Source organism: Saimiri boliviensis, chromosome 2 (assembly GCF_048565385.1).
Source record: "Saimiri boliviensis isolate mSaiBol1 chromosome 2, mSaiBol1.pri, whole genome shotgun sequence".
Classification (NCBI taxonomy): Eukaryota; Metazoa; Chordata; class Mammalia; order Primates; family Cebidae; genus Saimiri; species Saimiri boliviensis.
The window spans coordinates 153170487-153193875 of NC_133450.1; the positions used below are offsets into that span (position 1 = coordinate 153170487).

The following is a 23389-nucleotide window of genomic DNA, read 5'->3' on the forward strand; positions in this document are numbered from 1 at the left end:
AGCCCTGTTCCCTCTTTTGTCCTCCTTCCCATCCCTCATTTAGCAGTCAGAGTGATGATGAATCAGACTGCAACTTTCCTCTGCTCAAAACCCTCCAAGTGAGTCCCATCACACTAGACTAAATCCAAGGACCTTGCAAAGCCCTGATCTGGCGCCTATCTCTGATTTCATTTCCTATTCATCGTTCCCTTGCTCACTCCATTCCAACCACACTACTCCTTGAACACACACCAAGAACACTCCTGCCTCAAGGCCTTTGCCCCTGCTACCTTTCTCCCAGTATCCCCGTGGCTGACTCTCATTTCATTCAAATTTCTGCTGAAATGTATCCTCAGCAGACGGGATTTCTCTGAGCACCTCCTCCAGCACAGTGCAGACGACTGACCATAGTCACTCTAAGGTAGCAGTGCCCATCACCTCCTATCCATTCTTTTTCTTCATAGCCCTATTACTTTTGCTGTTACTTCAATTATCTTTTGATTCATTGCCTGGTTCCTCCCATTCAAATGTGAGCTCTATGAGGGCAGGGACTTCATGTGCTTTGTCCACTTCTCAATCCCCAGTACCTGGGGCTGCACCCAACATCTCATTGTCACTTGATGAATATTTGCTGAGTGAGTGAATGAATGTAGGCATGACTGAGGGTGACCTCTTCTCTGTATACCACAGGGCATGTTGAGGCTTAGATTTCCAGGGAGAGCAAGGAATGGGTTCTGGAGGACGGCTCAGCCTAGACAAAGTCCCCTTGTTACAAATCCCATGGCAGGGATAACTTTGGAAAGGCTGGATATACTGCATATACAGCCAGTATCCCTGTGATGGCCTTAAAATACATTGTAAGGGAGAAAACATTCCTCTTTTCACCCATGGCTAGCTTCTGGCTGAGGACCCTGTAACAAAACACAGATTAACAAGACAAAAAGCATACAAATTTATTTAACATATAAAGTTCATGTGACATGCAAGCCTTTAAAACTGAAGAACCAAAGAAACAGAGAAACTTAGGTATTTTTATGCTAAGTTTGATGAAGAAGTGGATAGGTGTAGACAAGTTATGATCTAATGGTAATAAACCGGGGGAAACTTAAGCAAGGCCTGGTTGCTCATGTTCCTCTCTGTGTCCTGGCATCTTCAGAGATAAAGACATTCCTTTCTTCGGGTATAGGAAGGAAACCTCTAGAAAGAAGGTTTTGTGATCTGCTTTAGGAGAAAAGAGTGAGGAGAAGGTGAATGTGAGTTTCCCACTTCTGCTGTTTTCTCAAATGCCAAGGTGGCATATTTTGGGGTAGTGTGTTGCTTGCTGTGGTTTGAGTGTGTTCCCCAGAATTCATGTGTTGGAAATTTGGTCCCCAGTGTGATGGGATTGGGAGGTGGGGCCTTTAAGAGGTGATCAGGTCATTAGGAGACATTAACACTGCTCTTTCAGGACTGTGTTGATTCTGATGGGAGTGAGTTCTTGCTCTCAAGGGACTGGATTACTTCCCGGGAGAGCAGGGTGCTCTAAAGCGAGGCCAACCCTCGTGTTTTGCCTTCTTTTTGCTCACGCCCACTTCCCTTTTCACTTCTCTCCATGCTATGACACAGTACCAAAGTCCTTGCCAGAAGCTGCCACCATGCTCTTGGACTTCAAAGTCTTCTAAACTGTGAGCCAAATAAACTTTTTTCCTTTATAAATTACCCAGCCTCAGGCTGGGCATGGTGGCTCACTCCTGTAATCCCAGCACTGTGGAAGGCCGAGGCAGGTGGATCACCTGAGGTCAGGAATTTGAGACTAGCCTGGCCAAGATGGTGAAACCCCGTCTCTACTAAAAATACCAATATTAGCCTGGCATGATGGCGTGTGCCTGTGATCCTAACTACTCGGGAGGCTGAGGCAGGAGGTGGAGGCTGCAGTGAACCAAGATGCGCCACTGCACTCCAGCCTGGGTGACACCACAATATTCCATCCAAAAAAGAATTACCCAGTCTCAGGTATTCGGTTATAGCAACAGAAAACAGACTGAGACATGTGTCCTGAACTTCATCAACATCCACACATATTTTAAATACCCCTTCCTTCAAAGGTGCAGCTCAATTTCTCTCCCCTTGAGTGTGGGTGAGACCTAGTGGTTTGCTTCTAATAAACATAAATGATGGTATATCACTTCTAAGATATGTTATGAAAAGAATGTGGCTTCCATCGTGGGTGGGTTTTCTGGTTTGTGACTGACTCACTCTCACGCTCGCGCTCACGCTCTCTCTCTCTCTCTCTCTCTCTCTCTCTCTCATTCTGGGAAGCAAGCTGCCATGTTGTGAGCAGCCTTATGAAGAAGCCTACACAGTGAGACCTACATGGTGAGAAGTCTACATGGTGAATTCTTAGTAACCAGTGAGAAACTGACGCCCATCCACAACTGCATAAGTGAGCTTGGAAGAAGATCCTCCAGCCCCAGTTGAGTCTTGAGGTGAGTATAGTTCTAGCCAACCATTAGATGTCAACCCCATGAGAAACCCTGAGCCAGAAGCACCCAGCTAAGCTGCTCCTGGATTTCTGACCCTCAGAGCCTGTGACATAATAAATGTTTGTCATTTGGGGATAATCCATTACACAGCAATAAATGACTACTATGGCCACCATGTTTTGTCTAATGCCCTGCAATAAGTAATTCCACAATGCCAGTACTTGTATTTCCAGGTGACTTTCTGTAAGAAGTTCCTCAGCCCACAACTTCTAGAAGAAGATGGGAGGAGCACTGAAGCCAGTCCTTTCTGGCACCAGCAATATGGTGAGTGTAGTGAAAAAAACATGGGCTTCAGGGTTGGACTGGGCTGGATTGTAGGCTCACTTAACCAACTGTGTGATCTGAAAGGCATTACTTAACATTCAGAAACTCCTTTTAATCATTTGCAACTGGTGATAGTACAACACACACATGGTAAGATTGTATTGAGATTAATTCTGCCAAGTGCCTGGCACAAGATACACATGACAGTTCACTCTCTTTCCAGTTCCTTTTTCTTGTTACTCATGCCCTCAGGGTATTTTGTTACTGCTGCCCATCTCAAAAATGCCAACCACTTACCCAAAACTCAGGTGTAAACTCCCAAGCCTCATTCTTGAACAGCAGTGGATTTATTGTGAAGTTACTAAAATTCAAGTATCATGGATTATCCCATAATTAGCCCCTTTCAATGCCCTGTGCCTAATTTTGTATTCCTAATGTTGTATTCTTTATTTCCAAGGGGGTCCCTAATGAAAATATATCAGATTCTATGGGATGCAATTCAAGCAGTGATAAGAAAATCCATTGTGCTAAACACTTTATCAATGAAAATAAGAAAATAACGTGAAATGAATTAAATTTCCAGCTCAAAGCACCAAGAAACGAACAATAAAGAAAAGCAAAAGAAAGCATAAAAATAATAATAATAATAAAGCTAAAGGCGGCCAGGCACTGTGGCTAACGTCTGTAATACTAGCACTTTGGGAGGCTGAGGCAGAGGATTATTTGAGCTCATAAGTTCCAGACCAGCCTGGGCAACATGATGAAACTCCATCTCTACAAAAAATGCAAATATTAGCTGGCCGTGGTGTGCCTGTAGTCCTGCTCCATGGGAGGCTGAGGTAGAAGGATCACTTGAGCCTGGAGAGGTCAAGGCTGCAGTGAGCCATGATCTCACCACTGATCTCCCACCTGGATGACAAAGTGAGACCCTGTCAAAAAAAAAAAAAAAAATCTAAAAGCAAAAATTAATGAGAAAATGAACAGACAGTGGATATAATTAATAAATATAGTTTTTTTTAAAAAAAATAGCTAACAAGAAAAATGAGGGGAAACCATAAAGATACAAAATTTAAAATGACCAGGGGGAAATAACCATTGGAACAGAAAAATTTGTATTAATTATAAGAGATGATAAACTTCTATGCAAGTAAGTTTGAAAAACTGGGTGAAGTAGAGAGATCTTTTCCTGGGGAGATAAAAATTACCAAAATTGACCCTCACTAGAGCTGGAAAGTTTAAATGGATGAATTTTAATAAAAGAAATAGAAAAATAAGGAATTATCCTGCAGTAAAGCACCAATGGCTTTGACAGGAAATCTACCACACCTCCAAAGACCAGCTATCCCAGTATTCTGTAAAATATTTCAGAGCACTGAAAAAGAAGGAAAACTTCCCAGTTCATTTTATGAAGCTAATAAAACACTGATACCCAAACCAGATAAAGAGTTTACAGAAATATACAGACCAATATCATTAATAAATAGCATTGAAAATTTTTGAAATAAAATATTAGCAAACAGAATCCAACATCACATTAAGGAAATAATACACCATGAATTAATGGGATTTACTCAATAATTCAAGGTTGGTTTACTACTCAAAATCCATTAATAACATAGTTCACATTAATAAACCTAAAGGGGAAAAGAATCATATGATTATTTCCAGAGATGCTGAGAGACTTTGACAAAATCCAATACCCAGGCTGGGTGCAGTGGCACACACCTGTAATCCCAGCAGTTTGGGGAGGCTGAGGCAGGCAGGTCACAAGGTCAGGAGATGGAAACCATTCTGGCCAACGTGATGAAACCCTTCTCTACTAAAAATACAAAAAACTGGCCAGGCATGGTGGTGTGTGCCTGTAGTCCCAGCTACTCAGAAGGGTGAGGCAGGAGAATCGCTTGAACCCAGGAGGCAGAGACTGCAGTGAGCTGAGATTGACCACTGCACTCCAGCCTGAGTGACAGAGTGAAACTCTGTCTCAAACAAACAAACAAACAAACAAACAAAATACTCCTTCATGAAACAAACAAAAATCAACTACAACAAAACAAAAACCCTCAAGAACATAGGAACTGAGGTATGCTATCTTTATATATTACTTATGTATTTATTTTTGTCCTAAAGCTAGTATCTTATTTAATGGAAAAACATTAAAGGCATTTCCTCTAAGATCAGGCACATGACAAGGATGTTCTATTTCCACTACTCTTCAACATTGTACTAGAGATGTCAGCCAATGTAATTAAACAAGAGAAATCAAGTAGAGTCATAAGAACTGGTATAGAATTGTGAAGACTACTGTGACGATTACTTGAACTAAGTTAGTAAGACAGCTCTGGATGGGCTCACAATAAATGCTAGTCATTAATACCTTTTTTTTTTTTTTTTTTTTTTTTCCAGTGACAGGGTCTCACTCTCTCACCCAGGCTGGAGTCCAGTGGCACCATCACAGATCACTACAGCCTCAACCTCCTGGGCTCAAGTGATCCTCCCACGTCAGCCTCCCAAGTAGCTGAGACAACAGGTGGGCACCACCATGCCTGGCTTTGTGTGTGTGTGTGTGTGTGTGTGTGTGTGTGTGTGTGTGTGTGTGTGTGTATAGACAGGGTCTCACTGTGTTGCTCAAGCTGCTCTCAAACTCTTGGGCTCAAGCAATCCTCTCACCTCAGCCTCCCAAAGTGCTAGGATTACAGGTGCAAGCCACTGTGCCTGGCCTCCTTATCACTATTTGTAAGTGATTCACTGGTGTTACCATTTCAGCTCCCTGTGAGTTCCACTGGTGTCTGTCTTTCGCCTCCCCATAGTTCCCTGCCACAGTAGTCTAGAGAAGAGCAAGCAGTCTGCTATGATGGAAGGCAGGAGACACAGGCTAAAGTTGTGGCATGGTGACACTTGGCGCGTGTATGTGCCCAAGCAAATCTGTTTACCACTATGGATGTTAAGTCTCCTCATCTACAAAATGGGGAGAGAGGCCTCCCTGCCTGATACCTCTCATATTTTGGTGTATGATTACTGCTTGCCTGCACCAAGCAGATACGGGGTGGCAGGAGAAACAGCTCATGACCAGAGCAGAATAACCCCAGCAACTCTCCTTGCTTGGAATTATTTTATGCCTAATATGAGACCCTGCCCCCACTATGAAATGTTTCTTTGGGATCAGAATTCATGAACAGTATCTAAAAGATTCTGGGAAAGCCTCCATAGACCTGGGACCTACAGCCACTTTGTCAGAGAAGAAAGATGATTCATCCTGAATTTTGGCTCTAGCTTCTTTGTTAGGGCAAAACACATAGATCCTGCCAGCTGTTGGAATGAAAGGAGTATTTTTCTTGAGACAGTGACAAGCCTGAGGCAAGGGACACATTGTGACGAGAGTTTCCACTCAGAAACGGAGGTGTTCCTTATGAGTCTGACAAACCCGCCCCTTGGTCAAACTTGAGTAAGGCTCTTCTGAGTCCACTTTCTTTTTCTTTTTTGATTTTTTTTTTTGAGACAGTGTCTCACTCTGTCACCCAGGTTGGAGTGCAGTGGTGCAATCATGGCTCAGTGCAGCCTCAACCTCCTGGGCTCAAGTGATCCTCCAACCTTAGCCTCCCAAGTAGCGGAGACTACAGACATGCACCAACATGCCTGGCTAACTTTTACATTTTTTGTAGAGACAGGGTCTCACTATGTTGCCCAGTCTGCTCTTGAACTGGACTCTAGTGATTATCCTACCTCAGCCTTCAAAGTGTTGGGATTATAGGCATGAGTCATTGCACCCTGCCCGAGTCCTCTTTCTGACTTTGGACTCTTAGTCCAGTTTTAGCAAGAATTTTGTGGAGTCAGCTGAGCAAAAATCTCCTATCCTTGTATCTGATCGCATTCCTCATTCCCTACCCTAATAGCTTATCACCCTGGCCTGCCTTCAGCAAGAATCCTAGTGAGTTGGTCTATCAAGAATTGCCCTAGCCCTGCTTCCTCCTAGTACTCTTCTATCTACTGACCCTAACCTTGCTCGTTGGCCATATAAATCTCCATTTGTCCTGCTGTGTTTGGGGTTGAATCGTATTGCAGAACCCCACTGCAGTGGCTCCTGCTTGAATAAAGTCTTCCTTACCATCTTTTTTTTTTTTTTTTTTTTAAAGACAGAGTCTCATTCTGTCACCCAGGCTGAAGTAGAGTGGCACAGCCTCGGCTCACTGCAACCTCCACCTCCCAGGTTCAAGTGATTCTCCTGCCTCAGCCTCCCCAGTAGCTGGGATTACAGACACCTACCACCACACCCGTCTAATTTTTGTATTTTTAGTAGAGACAGGGTTTCACCATGTCAGCCAGGATGGTCTTAAACTTCTGACTTCAGGTAATCCACCAGTCTTGGCCTCCTAAAGTGCTGGAATTACAGGTGTGAGCCATTGAACCCAGCCCATTACTATCTTTAATAAGAGTCATGAATAACTTTTCTGTGTGAGCCTGTTTGATAATCAGGGATGAGACATCCTTCATGCCAGCCTCTGAGAATCCAGGCGTGCGCCCGTTGGTCTCAAAGTCACCCTCTCTCGGCTCCTTCTCCCTACTGGGCCTGGGCATGGTTCTGCAGCCAAGAGGAAGGTGGCTTTGCATGTGTAATTTGTGATTTGTGTGTCTCCTCCTCTTGCTCAGCATTCTTCCCTCAGTCCTGGCCCACGGCCTGGTACTCTGGAGCTCCATAAATACCTGTTGAGTGAATGAAAGGATGAAGGCTCCTGCAGAGAGAGAGGAATGGAAGAAAAGTGGTGTCTTTTGGCCCCAGACTTGGCTTTCTTTGCAGAGGCCTCAGGGAGGAACAACAAGGAAACAAAGGTGGCCTTGTCCTGGGCCCTTCCCTCCTGGCCCCACGGTCCTCCTCTGCATCCTGAAGGGCCTGGGGGAAGGCTGAGATGGGCCCCTTTGTTCTGCTTCCAGAATTCCATTCCTCTGGGTAGAGGCCTGGCTGCAGCTCTCTCCTTCCTCTGCCAGTTCTTCCTAAGCCCGGGGGATTCGCCAAAGCCTCGGACCTTCGCACCGCGGGCCTCGCTGTGAGGATGGGTCTCAGCTCACAGGTAGCTTCACAAATGGACACGGGTGCAGAGGGAAGAGGGGGTCCCCACCTGTTCCCTCCCAGTCATCTTCATCAGTGTCCCCAGCACCTATCACATGGGACAAATGGAACTGGGAGACTCCATCCAGAATGGGAACCCAGGTGAGCACTAATCCAGTGTGGGCTGCAGACTTGGTTTTCCCTGGTCCCTGACATGAGTAAATTCAGAAAATGAGGGTAACTGTTTTGAGATGTTAACTTGATGGAGTACTTTTATGACCATTGAATCAAATAATTTTTAAAGGGTTTGAATGGATTATCAGACCATGGAAAGATGGAGGAAATTTGAATGCATACCACTAAGTGAAAGATGTCAGTCTGAAAAGGCTACATAGTTCATGATTCCAGCTGTATGACATTCGGGGGAAAGCAAAACTATGGAGACAGTAAAAGGATCAATAGTTGCCAGGAGTTAGGGGAGAGAGGTATGACTAGGAGAAGCACAGAGGGTTTTTACAGCAGTGGAACTACTTTATATACCACTACAGTGCGGCATATATGTCATTATGCATTGTTCAAATTCATGGAATGGACGACACCAAGTGTTAACTCCAGCCAGAAGTGCTGGTCTCTTACCCTGCCCCATTCTTAGCACTGGGCCTCAGTTTCCTCTTCTGCAAATGAGGAGGTAGCATGATCTGACCTATCCAATTTGATAGTTCAGCAAATGTTTGGTTCTTTTGACAAATACAGGCAGCCTCTGGCATAAGGGGCCATAGACTCCTCCTCCAAACCTCGCCATCAAGATGCTCCGATGAAAGCAAGTCTTGGGCAATTCTGCCAAGCAGACACACTCATTAGCAAGGCTGCACACAACAGTTCGTACGCTTGGGAAAGTTCTAGCTGTCCTCAGACTCTCAGACACGTAGCTTGCTTGAAAGGTTGGGGCTTGAAGGAGCAGCCCACATCCCAGTCCATCCTGTGACAGTGTCACAAAGTGGGGACCAGATTCTTATGTCTCATTGGTACAGAGGCAGTGATGACTGTGCAGTGCTCCTAGCTGGCCACATATCATGAACATTATTTACTTCACCATTGAAAACTTATTTCAAACATCCCTCGTGCTAATTAATCAACCTCTGGTGTCATTTTGATACCGACATTTGAAATGCTTTATGAACACCTCTGGACTGTGGATTCCTAAAGAACGCCAGAGGCAAAACAGCTGCCCTCCCTATGGATATTCAGTTAACCTACGAGCATGTGTGTCATTCTTAATGCTTAAATATTTAAAAGTATACTACCATCCAGATGAACTAGCAAGGAGATAAATCACATGAACTCTGATTTCCCTCCTATGCTAAATATATAAAAACTATTGTATTACATTATATATATGTATATGTTTTTTGGGGTTTTTTTGTTTTTTTGTTTTTTACTTCAGTAGTCCTTAAAGTCAGAGAAGGAAGACAGAAGTAGGTTTTCTGATTTCGCCAATACCTTCAAGTCCTAGAATTACATGCCATTTCTCAAGTTGCAGGGACAATTCTATGAAGCTAAGACAGTCCCCCCTTGCTCCTGGTGTCCATCTACCTGATACTCTCAGACCTTATGCCTCCTTTCCTCTTCTGGTTGGTGCTGGCAATTTCTCATTCCTTGGGATGACTGAGGCCATCTCTGTGACTGTCCCCCCAAGGCTAGAAGCCAGACATTGCCCACCCTTGTGGTGCCCACCTGTCTTCCTTGAGCCTTTCAGATACACGGGGAGACCTGTAGTGGCAGGTGGAGGTGAGCAACAGGATTCAGAAGGGAAGGTGGAAAGGAATGCAGCTGGGAAAGAAACAGAAGCCCAGAGCGGTGAGAAAGGCCTTGCCAGGCCTGAGTGAGGGAAGGGAAGGCCGGTCCCTTGTCCTGCCTGGCTATGGGAGAGGGACAAAGTAGTTGGCTAAGAGCTGTGGGGCCTGCCTCACCTGGAGAAACCAGTTTGGAGGTACACAAGCAGCTGTGAAGGAGAGAAGAAAGTAGACTGGGCCACATGAGCAGTCCACGGAATGTCAGAGAGCTGCAGTGAGGCCCTCAAACAAGGCAGGGGCTTACCCGGGCAGTGGGCCAGCCTACAGTGGACAGTGGACAGTGGACAGCTGAGAGGACTCCTAGAGAAATCAAAGATCATGAGCCTGAAGGGGAGTTCAGTTTCTGAGAATGGGAGAATAAGAACCTAGAAAATGTCATTTTGAGATGTCACTGTACCCCCAAACACAGCTCACCCCACACAAGGGCCCAGACCCCAGCCTGTTGACGGGCCTCCATCTCTGCCCCATTTCTAAGGCTGTTTCCATAGTCCCCTTTCCACCCCAGCTCAGCACCTCCACATGGGAGTCTTCCCCTCCTTTTCTCCAGCCCTTGTCCCCACCACAGTTCCCATTCTGGCATGGTTTGTTGGCTTGGAGCCAGGGAGTCTGTGGTCTGGGGAGGCAAGCTAGAAATCTTAACAGCCCTTTCTCACAGAAACATGAAATGGCAAACCCATAGCTGTAGAGGGACCATGGGAAAATGAATGAACCTCATTTTTCCACATCTGTAAAATAGGGACAATAACAGCTCCCACTGCCTACGCTGTCATGAGCATAAAATGGGAGCGTGTGCAAAGCTCTTGGCCTAGTATCTGGTGCACAGGCAGTGCCCAGCAAGAAGCAGTATTTCACCTCCTATGTAACCTCTTCACTCAGTTCCTCACCTCCACTCATGGCTGGCATAAACTATTCTCCATGCAGCATGCTGATCTTCTGAAAATATGCTGACATCCATCACTCTCCTGAAAACTCACTGTTAGCAACAGGCAGTCCAGGCAGTCTGTGCAGCTTCTGCCCACTGCTGCCCTGACTCAGGGCTGTGGTCCCAGTGGCCTCTGATGTTCTTCACCTCTCTCTCTCTCTCTCTCTCTCTCTCTCTCTCTCTCTCTCTCTCTCTCTCTCTCTCTCTCCACCTGGAACATTTATCCCTGACCCTCTAAGTCGTGACTCAGCTCCAGTGTCATTTTCTCTAAGAAGTTTCTCTAACCACCTACTTACCTAGTCAGCAATCATCCCCAATCTGTTATTACTTTATTGATTTATTGTTCATGATCCCATGAGAAGGCAGCTCCGTGAAGCCATCGAGCCAAGCTCTTGCTGACTGAATGAAGGACACATGTTATCCACGGGCTTTGGATGCTTTATAAATTAAACTGGTTCAGTAGCCTGCGTGGCGAGCTTGACCACCACAGCTCCAAGTTCCCAGTCCTCTGGAAGACAAGGCCTGGCCACCTGAGTATAAACAAGTATTACACATCAAGCCTAGCAGCCCAAAGTAAACATTTTTATTCTCAACTCTGCCTTAGGGGTCTCTAATTTTGCAAGCATGAGTAAATGGAATCAACAATAATCCTCTCCTTAAATGTCTTGTATTAAAATTTCTCACTTAAAAAGTTTCCTGTTTTGCCTAAAGAGAGTGAGATTTGAGGGTGACCTGAAACAAGCTTGAGGCTTGTGGACACATAGGGTTAATCACCTTATTTCCTGCCAATTCACTGAGCAGTGAAAGGCCACAGGCAGCTAAAAATAGCAGCCCAGCAGAGCTTCCCTTCCAAGAGGAAAAGAACTTAGCAACAAAGAGAGACTCGAGGGGTGAAGTGGGCAAAGAATCATTAGCCCAGTTTCTGCCCATGCCAGGGCATGTGACCCTTGGGAATGCCACAATGCCCAGCAGAGGAAGGAGAGGATCGATGCTTTCATAACCTCCAACTTGGTGCAGCCCAAACCCAAATGGGCCTGGGCTGACCTGTGCATTTACCCCTGAATGCCCTCGGTCAGCAGACACGGGAGCCAACAACTGGGAAAACGTGTCCTCCACAGTGCTCTTTTTTTTGAGGGGGAACCCAGCTCCCAGCCAGGAAATGGCAGAGAGGAGGGGAATCCTTCCCCTTGGAGTGGCCTTCTGTTTTCCAGGGTTCACAGGACAGTCTCTCGGATGACCCCAATGAGGCTGTGTGGCCGCTCAGCCTCCACTCGCCGGGGCCTCCTCTCAGCTTGGGGCCTCCCCGCCGGTGTGAAGGTGCTCAGGTCGCCACAGCTCTGGAGGTGCAGCAGGCCAGCCTGTCTTTGCGAGGGCAGCGTGTGGGCCCTGGATGTGCTGGGCTGCAACGGGGCCATTATCTTTGGGAGAAGAGGAGGTGGGGAGAAGTTAAGTAAGTCTTACCAGATGTGGCTCTTTGACTTACCTCCTAGGTCCATCCACCTATCTTCATGTGTAATTGCTTTAAAAAAGGAAAAAAAAGGCATTTCCGAAAGTGGAACTCGGAATTCTGGAGGTTCTTTGAATGTAAATTCTCCAAATGTTCTACCATTTCAGCTGTAGACCCATAAACCACACTTAACTGATTTGTCCACTGCAATTTCTTGCTTTAACATTCTTCTCATCACTTTTCTCTAACTTCTCCAAAGTCTAAGTCAGTGATCCTTGCTGGCATCTCAGCATTATAACTGGGTTGGGGAGGGACAGTTACTGTTAGAAACATGAATTCCCAGCTGAATTGCCACAGAAATCACATAGCAATGGGGACAGTTAGCCTGGACTCAGGTTCAGGTGTCTGTATTTTTAAAAAGAACTCAAGTGAGAACCACTGATCGGGGCTAGGAACCAGGTGATGGATGTATAAAATGTTGACCAAAGTACGGACACAGTGGCTCATACTTGTAATCCCAGCACTTTGAGAGGCCAAGGCAGAATCACTTCAACCCAGGACTTTGAGACCAGCCTGGGTAACATAGTGAGACTCCATTTCTATAAAAAATTTTTTTTTAATTAGCTGGGCATGGTGGTTCATGCCTCTAGTCCCAGCTACTTGAGAGGCTGAGGCAGGAGGATCATTTGAGCCCAGGAGTTCTAGACCAACCTAGCCAATGTTGCAAGACCTCGTCTCTACTAAAAAACAAAAACAAAAACAAAAACAAAACTTAGCTGGGCATGGTGGTGTGTGCCTCAAGTCCCAGCAACCTGAGAGGATGAGGCCAGGATCACCTGAGCACAGGATTTCAAGGTTACAGTGAGCTATGATTACACCACTGCACTCTAGCCTGGATGACAAAGCAAGACCCTGTTTTTAAAAAAAAAAAAAAAAAAAAAAAAAAAGTCAACCTAAACCATCCAATGATGCTTCCAATGGATCTGATAATCCTTTAAAAAACAACACAAAAACCAGGCCAGTTGATTTGTAGAAAGTCTTTAAGAATGATTCTTTTGCTAGATCTATTTTGCAATGTGTCACAAACATAATTTTGAATATATAATAATATCACTTACTTTGTAAAAATGGCAAAAATATGAAAAATTCCTCATCCAACTGGGATTTATGAGGAGAGAACTGTCCAGTCAATTTAAAAATTGCATAGCCATGTCTATATGACCTACAATACTGGTAGCAGCTTGGGAAAAACTTGGGGCTTTATTATTACCTAACATCACAGCACAATCATTTGGATGATGTTTTGTTTCATTTGTACCTTTCTGAGCTTTGAAGATCATTAAAAAGTTATTCCCCCAAAGATGGGAAATTAAACTTTATCAACAGTCTACTAATTACATTTGTCTTTAAGGTCTGTCTTGTCTCCTGATTCAGAATAAAAGTTCAACATTCATAGAAGTTGACTGTGTTACATACTAAGTTAGGATAAGTGGTTTTGATATCAGTGAAAATCAAAATGGATCTAAAAACTCCAATGTGCGAAGCCAGCTGGAGTCAGAAATAACAGGTCTCCTTCTGCAGTCCTTCCCTCCTTCTGCCTGGGAAAAGGTATGGCATTACAAAACCTCACCTCTAGGGTCCAGTCCTGGGAGGCCTAGCAGATGGCCCAAAATATATCACAACAATCTCAGCACCTGAACTTTTAACCTGTCTGGAGCACAAAGATCTAGAAAACATTTGTAATGATCACATCTAGTGAACCATACAAGTGCTTGTTCTTTTTCCCCAGAGCTATTTCCCAGGGAGCAAAACTTTGCAGAAGGTCCAGGCCCACTGCCTGGTGAATGCTCCAGCTCTTACTTCATCAGAGCTGGGCAGCCTTCCAGAAGTGGCTTCTGTTTATTGGGCTGTTTGGGGCCAGACAGAGGGAAGGTGACAGAGAATGATATCTGGAGTAGCTAAGGGACACCAGGATGTAAAATGTGTCCCCTACACAAGCTAGTAACTGGAGCCTGATCTGGAACCATCAAGTGATCAGACTTTTTAGGGTCTGTGGTTCATGTACCTCTTCATGCAAGTAATCAGATCATTCCTCCCCACTGGATCCCCTGAGGGACTGGGAGAGAGTTTGGCTTCTGGCTTCTGTAACAAGAGGCCAGCAGGTAGAAAGAGGGAACAGAAGGAAAAGTGAGAAGGGTATTTACTCAATCTGAGTTGAAAATTTACCTATGATCCTGAAGTTGGTAATTACCCTGAGAAATTAGCCCACTTCAATTGAAGAAGCATTCTGCGGGCATTTAATGCACAAAGACACAGAACCACATAACATCCAAATGCCATTGTGGGGTGCTGTCTACACCCTCCACCCCACTACCTGTAGCAATGAAGCAAACATCCAAAAGGGAATGGCTTTTAAAAGGGTTGGAGAGAAGGCTGTTACCAGAAGGAAACTCCATTCATTCAGATATAAAGGTAGAGAGACTACCTAGTCCAACCCTTTACTTTAAAGAGGAGAAACCTGAGACCCAACTGGATTATGTTCATGGCCAATTCTATCTTTTCTCCAAGTGGCTTCAGTTTTGGGGATTGCCTTGTACTTTTTAATCTATAGGAAGAATAGATTTATTCCTTTAGGACCCGTCGGCTTATTTATCTTGCCAAACAAGCTCTTAGAGTCTTGTCAATATTAAAATTTACCTATGTCATCATTTTCAAAGGCCTGAGAAAACATGCCCTATCAAACGAAACCTTCAATTCAGGAAACCAAATGTTGCATGCACTCCACACTGTCCATAGCCTTTGCTCTTATTCCTAGGACATACTCTTTTCTTTTTCCAGACATGCTTTCACATCCCAGAAAAACTAGGTTTTCTTCCCTTGAGCCAAGGGTGATGTAGGAAAGTCACCACACTTGAAAGCTCCGTGGCTTCCTCTCTCTCCCTCCCCTGACCTCCCAACCACATTTACCTGAAGACTGTGACTATGAAATTACTCTGCCTCGGACAGGAAATCGGACATGCCACTTGAGCTGCTATGAAAATGAGTTATCTGATTCATGTCTGAGATTAATAATAAAACTACCTGTTCTAGGAAACTGGCACTTGTGATGGCTTCCTCCATGTGCTCCTCATCAGACTTCAAAACAGATTTAATGTTTTCTACAAGTTCATGGATGTCTGGGGTCATGCTACAGGAGGACTGCTCCAGGAACCTCGCCACCAGCAGCTTGGTGTCCATGTAGGATTTGTAATCTATCAAAGACCGTGGTCTGCATCGCGAAGCTCTCGATCTCAGGCCTCTCCTCAAAGTCACTGCAGCCAAATCCAGTCTCCTTTCAGTCTGTGTCGCAGCTTCACAGCTGAGCACTGGGGCAGCTGTTGGCAGAAACAAATAACATGTACCCATTGGCCAACCCCTTTTGAACACATGCCTGTACCTGAAAGCACAGACCACAAAACTCAACATGGAAGCATCTGACAAATGCTGATAGCCATGCACACCCTGCTTTTCATCTTGCAGAAGGTGGGGAAACAACTGTGATACGAGGTTATTCCCTGAAGTCTAGTTCCAACTGGATATGGTCCAAAACATGTAATGGTGTGATGTATAACACCACCCCCAAGGTAAAGCCAGATGGTAGAGAGGAGGATCCAGAATGCAAACCACAATGAAGTTAAGTTTCATGGGGTATGACAAATAGATGGGGATGGATGAGTCAAGCAGGAAAAATGTGGCTGACCAATGAAAGGACGTTCCAAGGAGTGAGGATGAAGCAGTCACTTAAGAGAGGAAGGGGCTGAAGAGAGACAAGACTTGTCGGATGAAAGTAATGCTCTGGTCACTTTGACTATACCTTTGTCCCAAATGTCCTCAAGGACATTGTACTGACTTGCATTATTGATGCTCATACCATGGATATGAGGTAGATCTATAGCTATTGCAGAAAGAGAAATTTAGGTGCAGAAAAAGTACACATCATTTGGAAGTCAACAGAGGGCCTGGGAAATCCATCACAGGCTCTAATCTCCATGGCTACCTACATCAGCAAGGGTGTAAAGACCAGCAGAAGGCTTCTGCACTGTGAAGTGGGTGAAGCAAAACTCAGATCTGGTCATTATGTGTCCAGAAGCCAGCCAGCAGCCTTCAGTGTACACAACACTGGCATCATCAGTCAATGAAGGCCTGATAAGCAGAAATTTAGAAATTCAAAGACAAGAAGCAGGAGGTGAGAGCAGGTGAAGAAGGGGAGCACTCCTTTTCCTCTGGAGAAAGGCAGGCACGGGAGGTTCTAAACCAGGATTCGAGACTGTCCTCTCAGGCAGCCATGTCCATGTCACAGAGAACAAGAGTCTTTCAGAAGCACTCGCCAAAGACACTCATGTGTGAGAACAGAGTCAGGGTCTCCACTCTTCCACTCGAAGGCAACCTTTTGCCTTCCACAATGGAGGGCTCCAGCAGCTGCTGTCCTCATCTCCGCAGGTCTGCAGAATGAGAAAGAGTTCCAGAGAGATTTCCCTAAGAGGTGCAAACAGCTAAGTTTCCATTGAGGCTGTAGTCCTCAACTTGCCATGTTGGGTGTAGGAGACCCACAGTGAAGGCAGGTCTTGGGAATCAGAAGCCAGGCTGCCCGGCCACTGGCTTTCCGAGACTCAGTACCAGGCGGCAGGACTTTCCACTCAGAAGCCACTGTAGAGACAAGAGGAGTGTTTTCTCTGGCTCGCACATAGTCAGTCCAGAGCTGTGGCAAATAACACACTGTCAGAGGGGCAGAACAGAGACTGCAAGGGCTCAAGGCAGGACCCTAGAGAGAGCAGGGTGGAGGATTATCAGAGTTTTATTTGCACAGAGTTTTAGAAGAGCAGAGGTCAGCTCTGCTAGACTACTTCACAAGAAGAAGCCAGTGCTGGTGGAGTTACAGGAGGTTTTAATTTTCTTCCTTTAGTTTATTTTTAATAATTTTCTACAGTGAAGAGATATTTGGAGATGTTCAGGTATTCATATATTCAGAAAAAAATCCTCTATCGTTACTTTAATTTTTTTAAATGTTTAGTTATTCAGGTAACGTCTATACACAAACTCAACACAGAGAGAGGTGAAGTGTGTGGGCATATATATTTCATTCTATCAAAGTTCTAAAAACAAGGTCGGATTTCAATAATTCAATCTACTCATACATAGTAAAAACATAACAAATTATAGAAGAGGGAGTATACAAAAATCCTTTTGACTTTTTTTTAAGAGAATGCATATTCCCGTAGGATTGCAGCATCTAGAAATCAGAAGTAGGTGTGCATAATTTTCTTCATATAGCACCTAGCACAGTATCATATACAACCAAATTCTTTTGATGACAATGACTTAAAAGACATGACAGATGTATGTTCCTAGCATGCATGTAGAATATTTTACTTTCCCAAGGCCTCATAAGCTCTTTCAAATAAACACGTCAACTGCAGGGTCTCGAGCTGGCCAGAGCCACCTGCCTTCACCTGGCTCCTTTAGACAAATAAGCACAGGGCCCTGTGAAGAGCTTGGGGAATGACATCACCTCTCTCCTCGGAATGATGGAGCATGGGATCACTCTTCGATCTCGTCCTCAGGGGTGGGAGGGCTCTGTGGCTTCTCACAGGACACACCAGGGTTGAACTGGGAGTTGGCATGGATGCATTTTCTTCTGCAGGTATGTTAGGAATGTCCCCACCTGATTTTTTTTTTTTAAGAGACAAAATATACATTATTTCACCAGCTGCGGTCCTTGAAATGGACAGGAAACACCTGTGAGCCTAAACCTGCCAGGGCAAGGGTAATGTAGTTAACAACATTTACTCAGGCTGTGGGCCCAGTAAGTTTTTATATCACTGCACTACGGGAAAACTTGCCTTTCCAAACCACCCCTCCATGCCTAAAACAAACAAACAGAAAAATTTAAATCCAAGAGCAAAATAAAGGAGCCATGCCAAAATGTCAGGGGTTTTTTTCCTAAAGGTGCTTAGAGTCTTCTCCAGGGAAGCATCCTGGGACAGTACTGAAAAGCTCCCTGACAGCTCAGGATAAGCCTGATTCTCAGGAAGCTAATACCTGGACAGGTGAGGTGGCTGCCCTGTGGGCTGAAGAACCCCCAGATGGCTAAGATAGAGAGTCAAGTGGCCGCTAAAAAAATCCGTAAAACCCCACTGGAATTGGATAATATATGCTCATGAAAATAAAATCACATAATTTGTGAGCCTGAGTTGTAATTCGGGAAACTGTTTTAATAAATGGAAAGATTGACCAGGTACAGTGGTTCATGCCTGCAATCCCAGCACTTTGGGAGGCCGTGGGTGGGTTACCTGAGGTCAAGAGTTCCAGACCAGCCTGGCCAATATGCTGAAACCCCGTCTTTACTAAAAATACAAAAATTAGCTGGGCATGGTGGCACACGCCTGTAATCCCAGCTACTCGGGAGGCTGAGGCAGGAGAATCGCTTGAACCTGGGAGGCAGAGGTTGCAGTGAGCTGAGATCTCACCATTGCACTCCAGCCTCGGTGAAAGGAGCAAAGCTCTGTCTCAAAAATAAATAAATAAATAAATAAATAAATAAGATAAAATAATTAAAAAATGGAAAAATTATGAACATAGGAGACAGAACACTGCTTCATAATTCTACTTAGGATGGAAGGTGAACAGAGCACAGAGTATTACATTACAAATAGTACTGCTGAAAAATCACCTCCATCTAAAATTGCTAAGAGTTGATCCATTATTTATTACCATTTGCGATTTTGTCCTAGTGGACAATTCTCTGGGCCACTTAACACCTCCCCAAAGAGAGAAGGCCATAACAATGTTCCCTTAAATAACAATGATAAACGTAAACTGACTCTAGCACTTACTGTAGTACTGAAAATCAGAATTCACTAGCTGCTCAGACAGCATGACCTGGGCCCTAGGTTATAAATGATATAGCACAATCTCACCTCAAACCACTCTGCAATAGAGGAAATTTTTTTCTTCTGCCAAAAGTCTAGCTAATTTTTAGGAGGAAGAAAATCATAGATCAGAAAACACAGGAATACCAAATCAAACTCTGTAATCTATTTCATGGTTCCTGAGAGTATTTTGGCTCATAAAAAATTCTAAGGATATCTTTTTTCAGTTCACATATTTTCTCTGATTTATAAGCCCTAATAGTTGATGGTATTTTTGCGCCTGGAGAAAAAGATGTAGCTTGAACTATTTGCTGCAAGAATATCTGCCTCCAACAAAATACCAGACAGGATCATTATTTTATCATGGGTGTTTTTTTTTTTTTCATTTGTAGAGATAGGGTCTCTCTATGTTGCCCAGGCTGGCCTCCAACTCTTGGCCTCATGTGATCCTCCCACCTTGGCCTCCCAAAGTGCTGGGATTACAGAGATAAGCCACCTTGCCCAGCTTATTTTATCATGTTTTAATCTACTGAATCATGTCATAATGTATCTACTACCTTGAGTCACTTGTGTGCAGCACGGATCCAATGGGATCGCAGCAGCTTCTGATCCTTCTGGCATTTGGAATGAAGATCCCTGCATTGCACAAAAAAAGAGGGTTATTTTGTGGATGTTTAATTCAGCCCTCATCAGACTCAATGAACTCCTTAAAAAGATGTGTAGGGCCCAGTCTTCTCGCTGTTCTCTGGGGATGGGGGGTGCCTGTGTTTCCCACTTGCAGTCAATCAATGTACTTAGAATCGGGACAGTACCTGCTCCTGGTTCATCTGGCTCACCACAGCTTCATACGGCGGTGGGGGATCCAGAGGACAGAACACTTCCACACCTTTGATTCGAGCTCCATAGATATGTGGCAGGGGAATAACATCAGGACCAACCATCCTAGGAAAAGCAACTTGGCATCAGAAAGCACATTCTACGGCCTGGCCATGTGACTGCAGTGATGCCTGCATACTGACTTTGCCCTAAAACAGGCGTCCCCAAACTTTTTACACAGGGGCCCAGTTCACTGTCCCTCAGACCGTTGGAGGGCTGCCACATCCTGTGCTCCTCTCACTGACCACCAATGAAAGAGGTGCCCCTTCCTGAAGTGTGGCGGGGGGCCAGATAAATAGCCTCAGGGGGCCGCATGCGGCCCGCGGGCCGTAGTTTGGGGACACCTGCCCTAAACCATGGGGAAAACCACTTATCTCTCCATACCATGGTCCCGCTGGCCAGGAGAGGGAGAATAATAGAAGCTGCTCTCTGATGGAGTGGCCAGAGTTCCTTATGAAAATAACAGTGTACAAAATGCAACCCCATCATTCCATTTAAACCCATCAGTCAAAAAGCAAAGAATAATCCATAGAGACATAGAACAGATTAGTGGTTGCCATGGGATGGAGGAGAAGGCAATGGGGAGTGACTCTTTGATGGGTATGGGATCTCCTTGAAGTACTGAAAATGCTTTGGAACTAGATAAAGGTGATGGTTATGAAATAATGTGAATGTACTAAATGCTACTGAATCGTATACTTTGGTTAATTTCATTTTATATGAGTTTCATCTTAATTTAAAAAACAACTAAGGACTCAGGGAAATTCAGTTATTTCTTACATTCTGCATGGCTCTTGTTTTCATCCTGTGGCTAAAGAACTGTCAACAGCAAAATTCAAAATAATAGCAAAATCGTACACAATATTTCTCACCACTATTGATAGAAAATTCCACGAATCTCTGTTCAAGGTGCTAGATGATCTAGATAAGGAAGAATCTAAGTTTTAAAATAATTTATAAAATACATATACAATCCAGAAAACCTGTATTCCATGATGGAGTATCAGAGAATGAAAAAAAAAAAAAAAAGCAAAAGTTTGCCTGTTCTTGAAATACAAAAAAGAATTTTAGAAAGCTAAAAGAAATGGATGAGAAAACAGATTATTGGGCTAGTTGCTTGCAGGCACTGCCTTTTGGGGAGAGGTATTCTCTGCATTTATAATGGTTTTGTTTTATTCCTTGTGGCCATGTACAAAATGTGATTGGTGGAAGAAAACAATTGAAAAGGATGTGATCTTCTTTTTTTCTAACAACAAAACTTCTGGAATTCTAGGATTGAAAAGAATGAGACTCTGCAACCTGAATGAAACGATGAGAAAGCACTCCCTCATTTTCCTTTATATTTGTCTGTTCATAAGCAAGGATCTCATTCCCTGCTTGGCCTGAAAGGGAAGGCAGAAGGTGATGTGCTAACACCTGAAGTGGGGACGTTTTCAGGTTCAGCACACAACACGTCAGGCCTCCGGTTGGAAGCGAGGCACTAGCACAAAGGGTCCCTTCGTGAGGCAAAGTTATCATGAAAGAGAGATTCTTCCCTGAGAGCAGGTTTTGCCAACGGGCTTCATTCCAACTCCCCTATTCCACTGAAACTGTTTAAGGCCTATAAATGCTGAGTGACTCTGAGAAGCCAGATGCTTCCTGAATCTAAGAATGAAAACCCTTTCCTGGCCAATGAACAGTGAAATTTGTTTTCATCTATGAGACCTATGGACCTCTTGTCCTCTCCAGAGGGCCAGCCTTCCATCCTTAAGGAGCATAGCCCTATAAGCCATCGTCCTAGCACTTACAAACACTTAACTTTTTCTCCCCAATAAATAAAACCTGTATTTCTTCACTGCTGTGTCTCCTGCCTGGAAAGTTTATCTCGCCAGCTTTCGTTGTCTGTTTGTTAGCTCTGATGGTCCCCGTTTGGCAGCTCTGATGGTCCCCGTTTGGCATTCCCAATGCAATGGCTACCTATGTGTCTGGAGAGAGGAGAGGGCTTGCTGAGGGCTAAGAGGTCAGAAGAACAGACTCTGTTTTAGATCCTAAACTGGCAGAATTTCTTCCAGAAGAAAAACTGAGGAAAGAAGAGGCATACTTTATCCAAGTTGATCACAAAATAAACAGCTTCTAGGGTAGTTATGATAATCCCCATAAAAGCTTTGCTTTGAAGAAAGATGCTGCTAGAGTTGACATAGAAGGAAAGATCCTTTCCTACTCAGCAATCTGTTTTATCTCATTTGAGTAAACAAGGATCCATGGAGGGAAATGGGTCTGCTACATACTGACAGGTTGTTTGTTTGTTTTGAGATGGAGTCTCTCTCTCTGTCGCCCAGAGGCTGGAGTGCAGTGGTGCAATCTCAGCTCACTGCAACCTCTGCCTCCCAGGTTCATGTGATTCTCCTGCCTCAGCTCCCGAGTAGCTGTGACTACAGGCGCACACCACCACGCCTGGCTAATTTTTAGTAGAGACAGGGTTTCACCATGTTAGCCAGGATGGTCTTGATCTCCTGACCTCGTGATCCATCCAAGTCAGCCTCCCAAAGTGCTGGGATTAGTGGCATGAACCACTGCACCCAGCTGGGTTTTTTTTTTTTTTTAAACTCTTCTTTCCTCAGATCCCCATGGCTCTCAGCCCTGGTAAGGTGGGTAGAATCACCTTGGGAGGTTCTAAAACTATGGATGGCCCAGGCCTCACTTCTAGAAATGCTGCATTCATTGCCTGTGGTGGGGCCCGGAAATATTACTGTTTTCAGTGTTCCTAGGGCATTCTAAGGTACCACCAAGACTGAGCACTATTGCAAAGGAAATGGATAATGGTGATTGAAATTACAACCTTGTTCTACTGGGCAAGTTGATCTAATTTTTATTATGAATGAGGGCCTTCAGAAGATAGTTGCCTAATAAGGTCAGGCTAAGGTTAAGAGCTAAGTGTTTCTTAAGAGTAGGACACATACCGAGAGCATTTTAAACCGCAGAACTAACACTAGGGAAGCTAGGTCTCAGCTGTTCTTTTCATAAACCTTCTTATGTTCATTATCTTATAATAATACTCCCCATAGCCATGTGACAGCGAAGGTGAATGAGGAAACTGAGGTCAGAAATGGTGAGAACTCATCCTGGGTCACCCTCTGCAGAGGCTCTAGAACCTGGGCTCTTTCAAGTTCATCACCAAGTCTCCAGGAAGCCTTCACTCATACAGGCTCAGGAGCACTGAAGATGGAAATTCAAAGCATGTTCTACTTTACTGCCACAAATAGACCTTGAAAACTCACTGGAGGGGAACGCAGCACTGAATACACCATTGACCAAAGAATCCTCCTCCTTCTGTACTGGAAAACTGTACCCTGTGACTGGGCATGGGGTTCCTGCATGGAAAGGGGAGAGGGAAGTGCCCTCCCTCCACCCTCTATCGCTGAGCACTGGCTCAACCCCAAGATCGCCCAGGTTCACTTGAGTTTGGGTTTGGAAATTCTCAGGAAAGGAAATGAGTGGGGTTTTGGGGGCTCTGCTTTAAGAAATGTCCATGTCAACCACATCAATGCCCGAGACACGCCTGCTCCATCTTCAGTTTGATTTAATATGCTACATCACC

At 44.6% G+C, this 23389-nt stretch overlaps 2 protein-coding genes across 3 annotated transcripts in view; one reads left to right on the forward strand and one right to left on the reverse strand.

Moving 5' to 3' along the window:
- The window catches only part of LOC104652604 (uncharacterized), a 34073-nt gene extending 12427 nt beyond the window's left edge, over positions 1–21646 (forward strand). The window contains exons 5-8 of the mRNA XM_074390214.1: positions 2278–2444; positions 2675–2765; positions 5169–5292; positions 7692–21646. The gene's annotated coding sequence lies outside the window, so the exon portion shown is untranslated. The remainder of the gene's footprint in view (positions 1–2277; positions 2445–2674; positions 2766–5168; positions 5293–7691) is intronic.
- Positions 4856–23389, reverse strand: part of ENTREP1 (endosomal transmembrane epsin interactor 1) — a 66162-nt gene continuing 47628 nt past the window's right edge. Inside the window, exons 7-11 of one of the 2 annotated variants that reach the window (XR_012516564.1) lie at positions 19749–19878; positions 19494–19572; positions 17577–17729; positions 12065–15402; positions 4856–11111 (exon numbers count right to left, since the gene is read on the reverse strand). Coding sequence is in view for 1 of the 2 variants with exons in the window: in XM_003935635.3 (XP_003935684.3) it covers positions 11796–11999; positions 15110–15402; positions 17577–17729; positions 19494–19572; positions 19749–19878 (859 nt within the window). In the remaining variant the exon portion in view is untranslated. Of the gene's footprint in view, positions 12000–12064; positions 15403–17576; positions 17730–19493; positions 19573–19748; positions 19879–23389 lie in introns of both variants that reach the window. The other variant, XM_003935635.3, reaches the window with a different exon arrangement.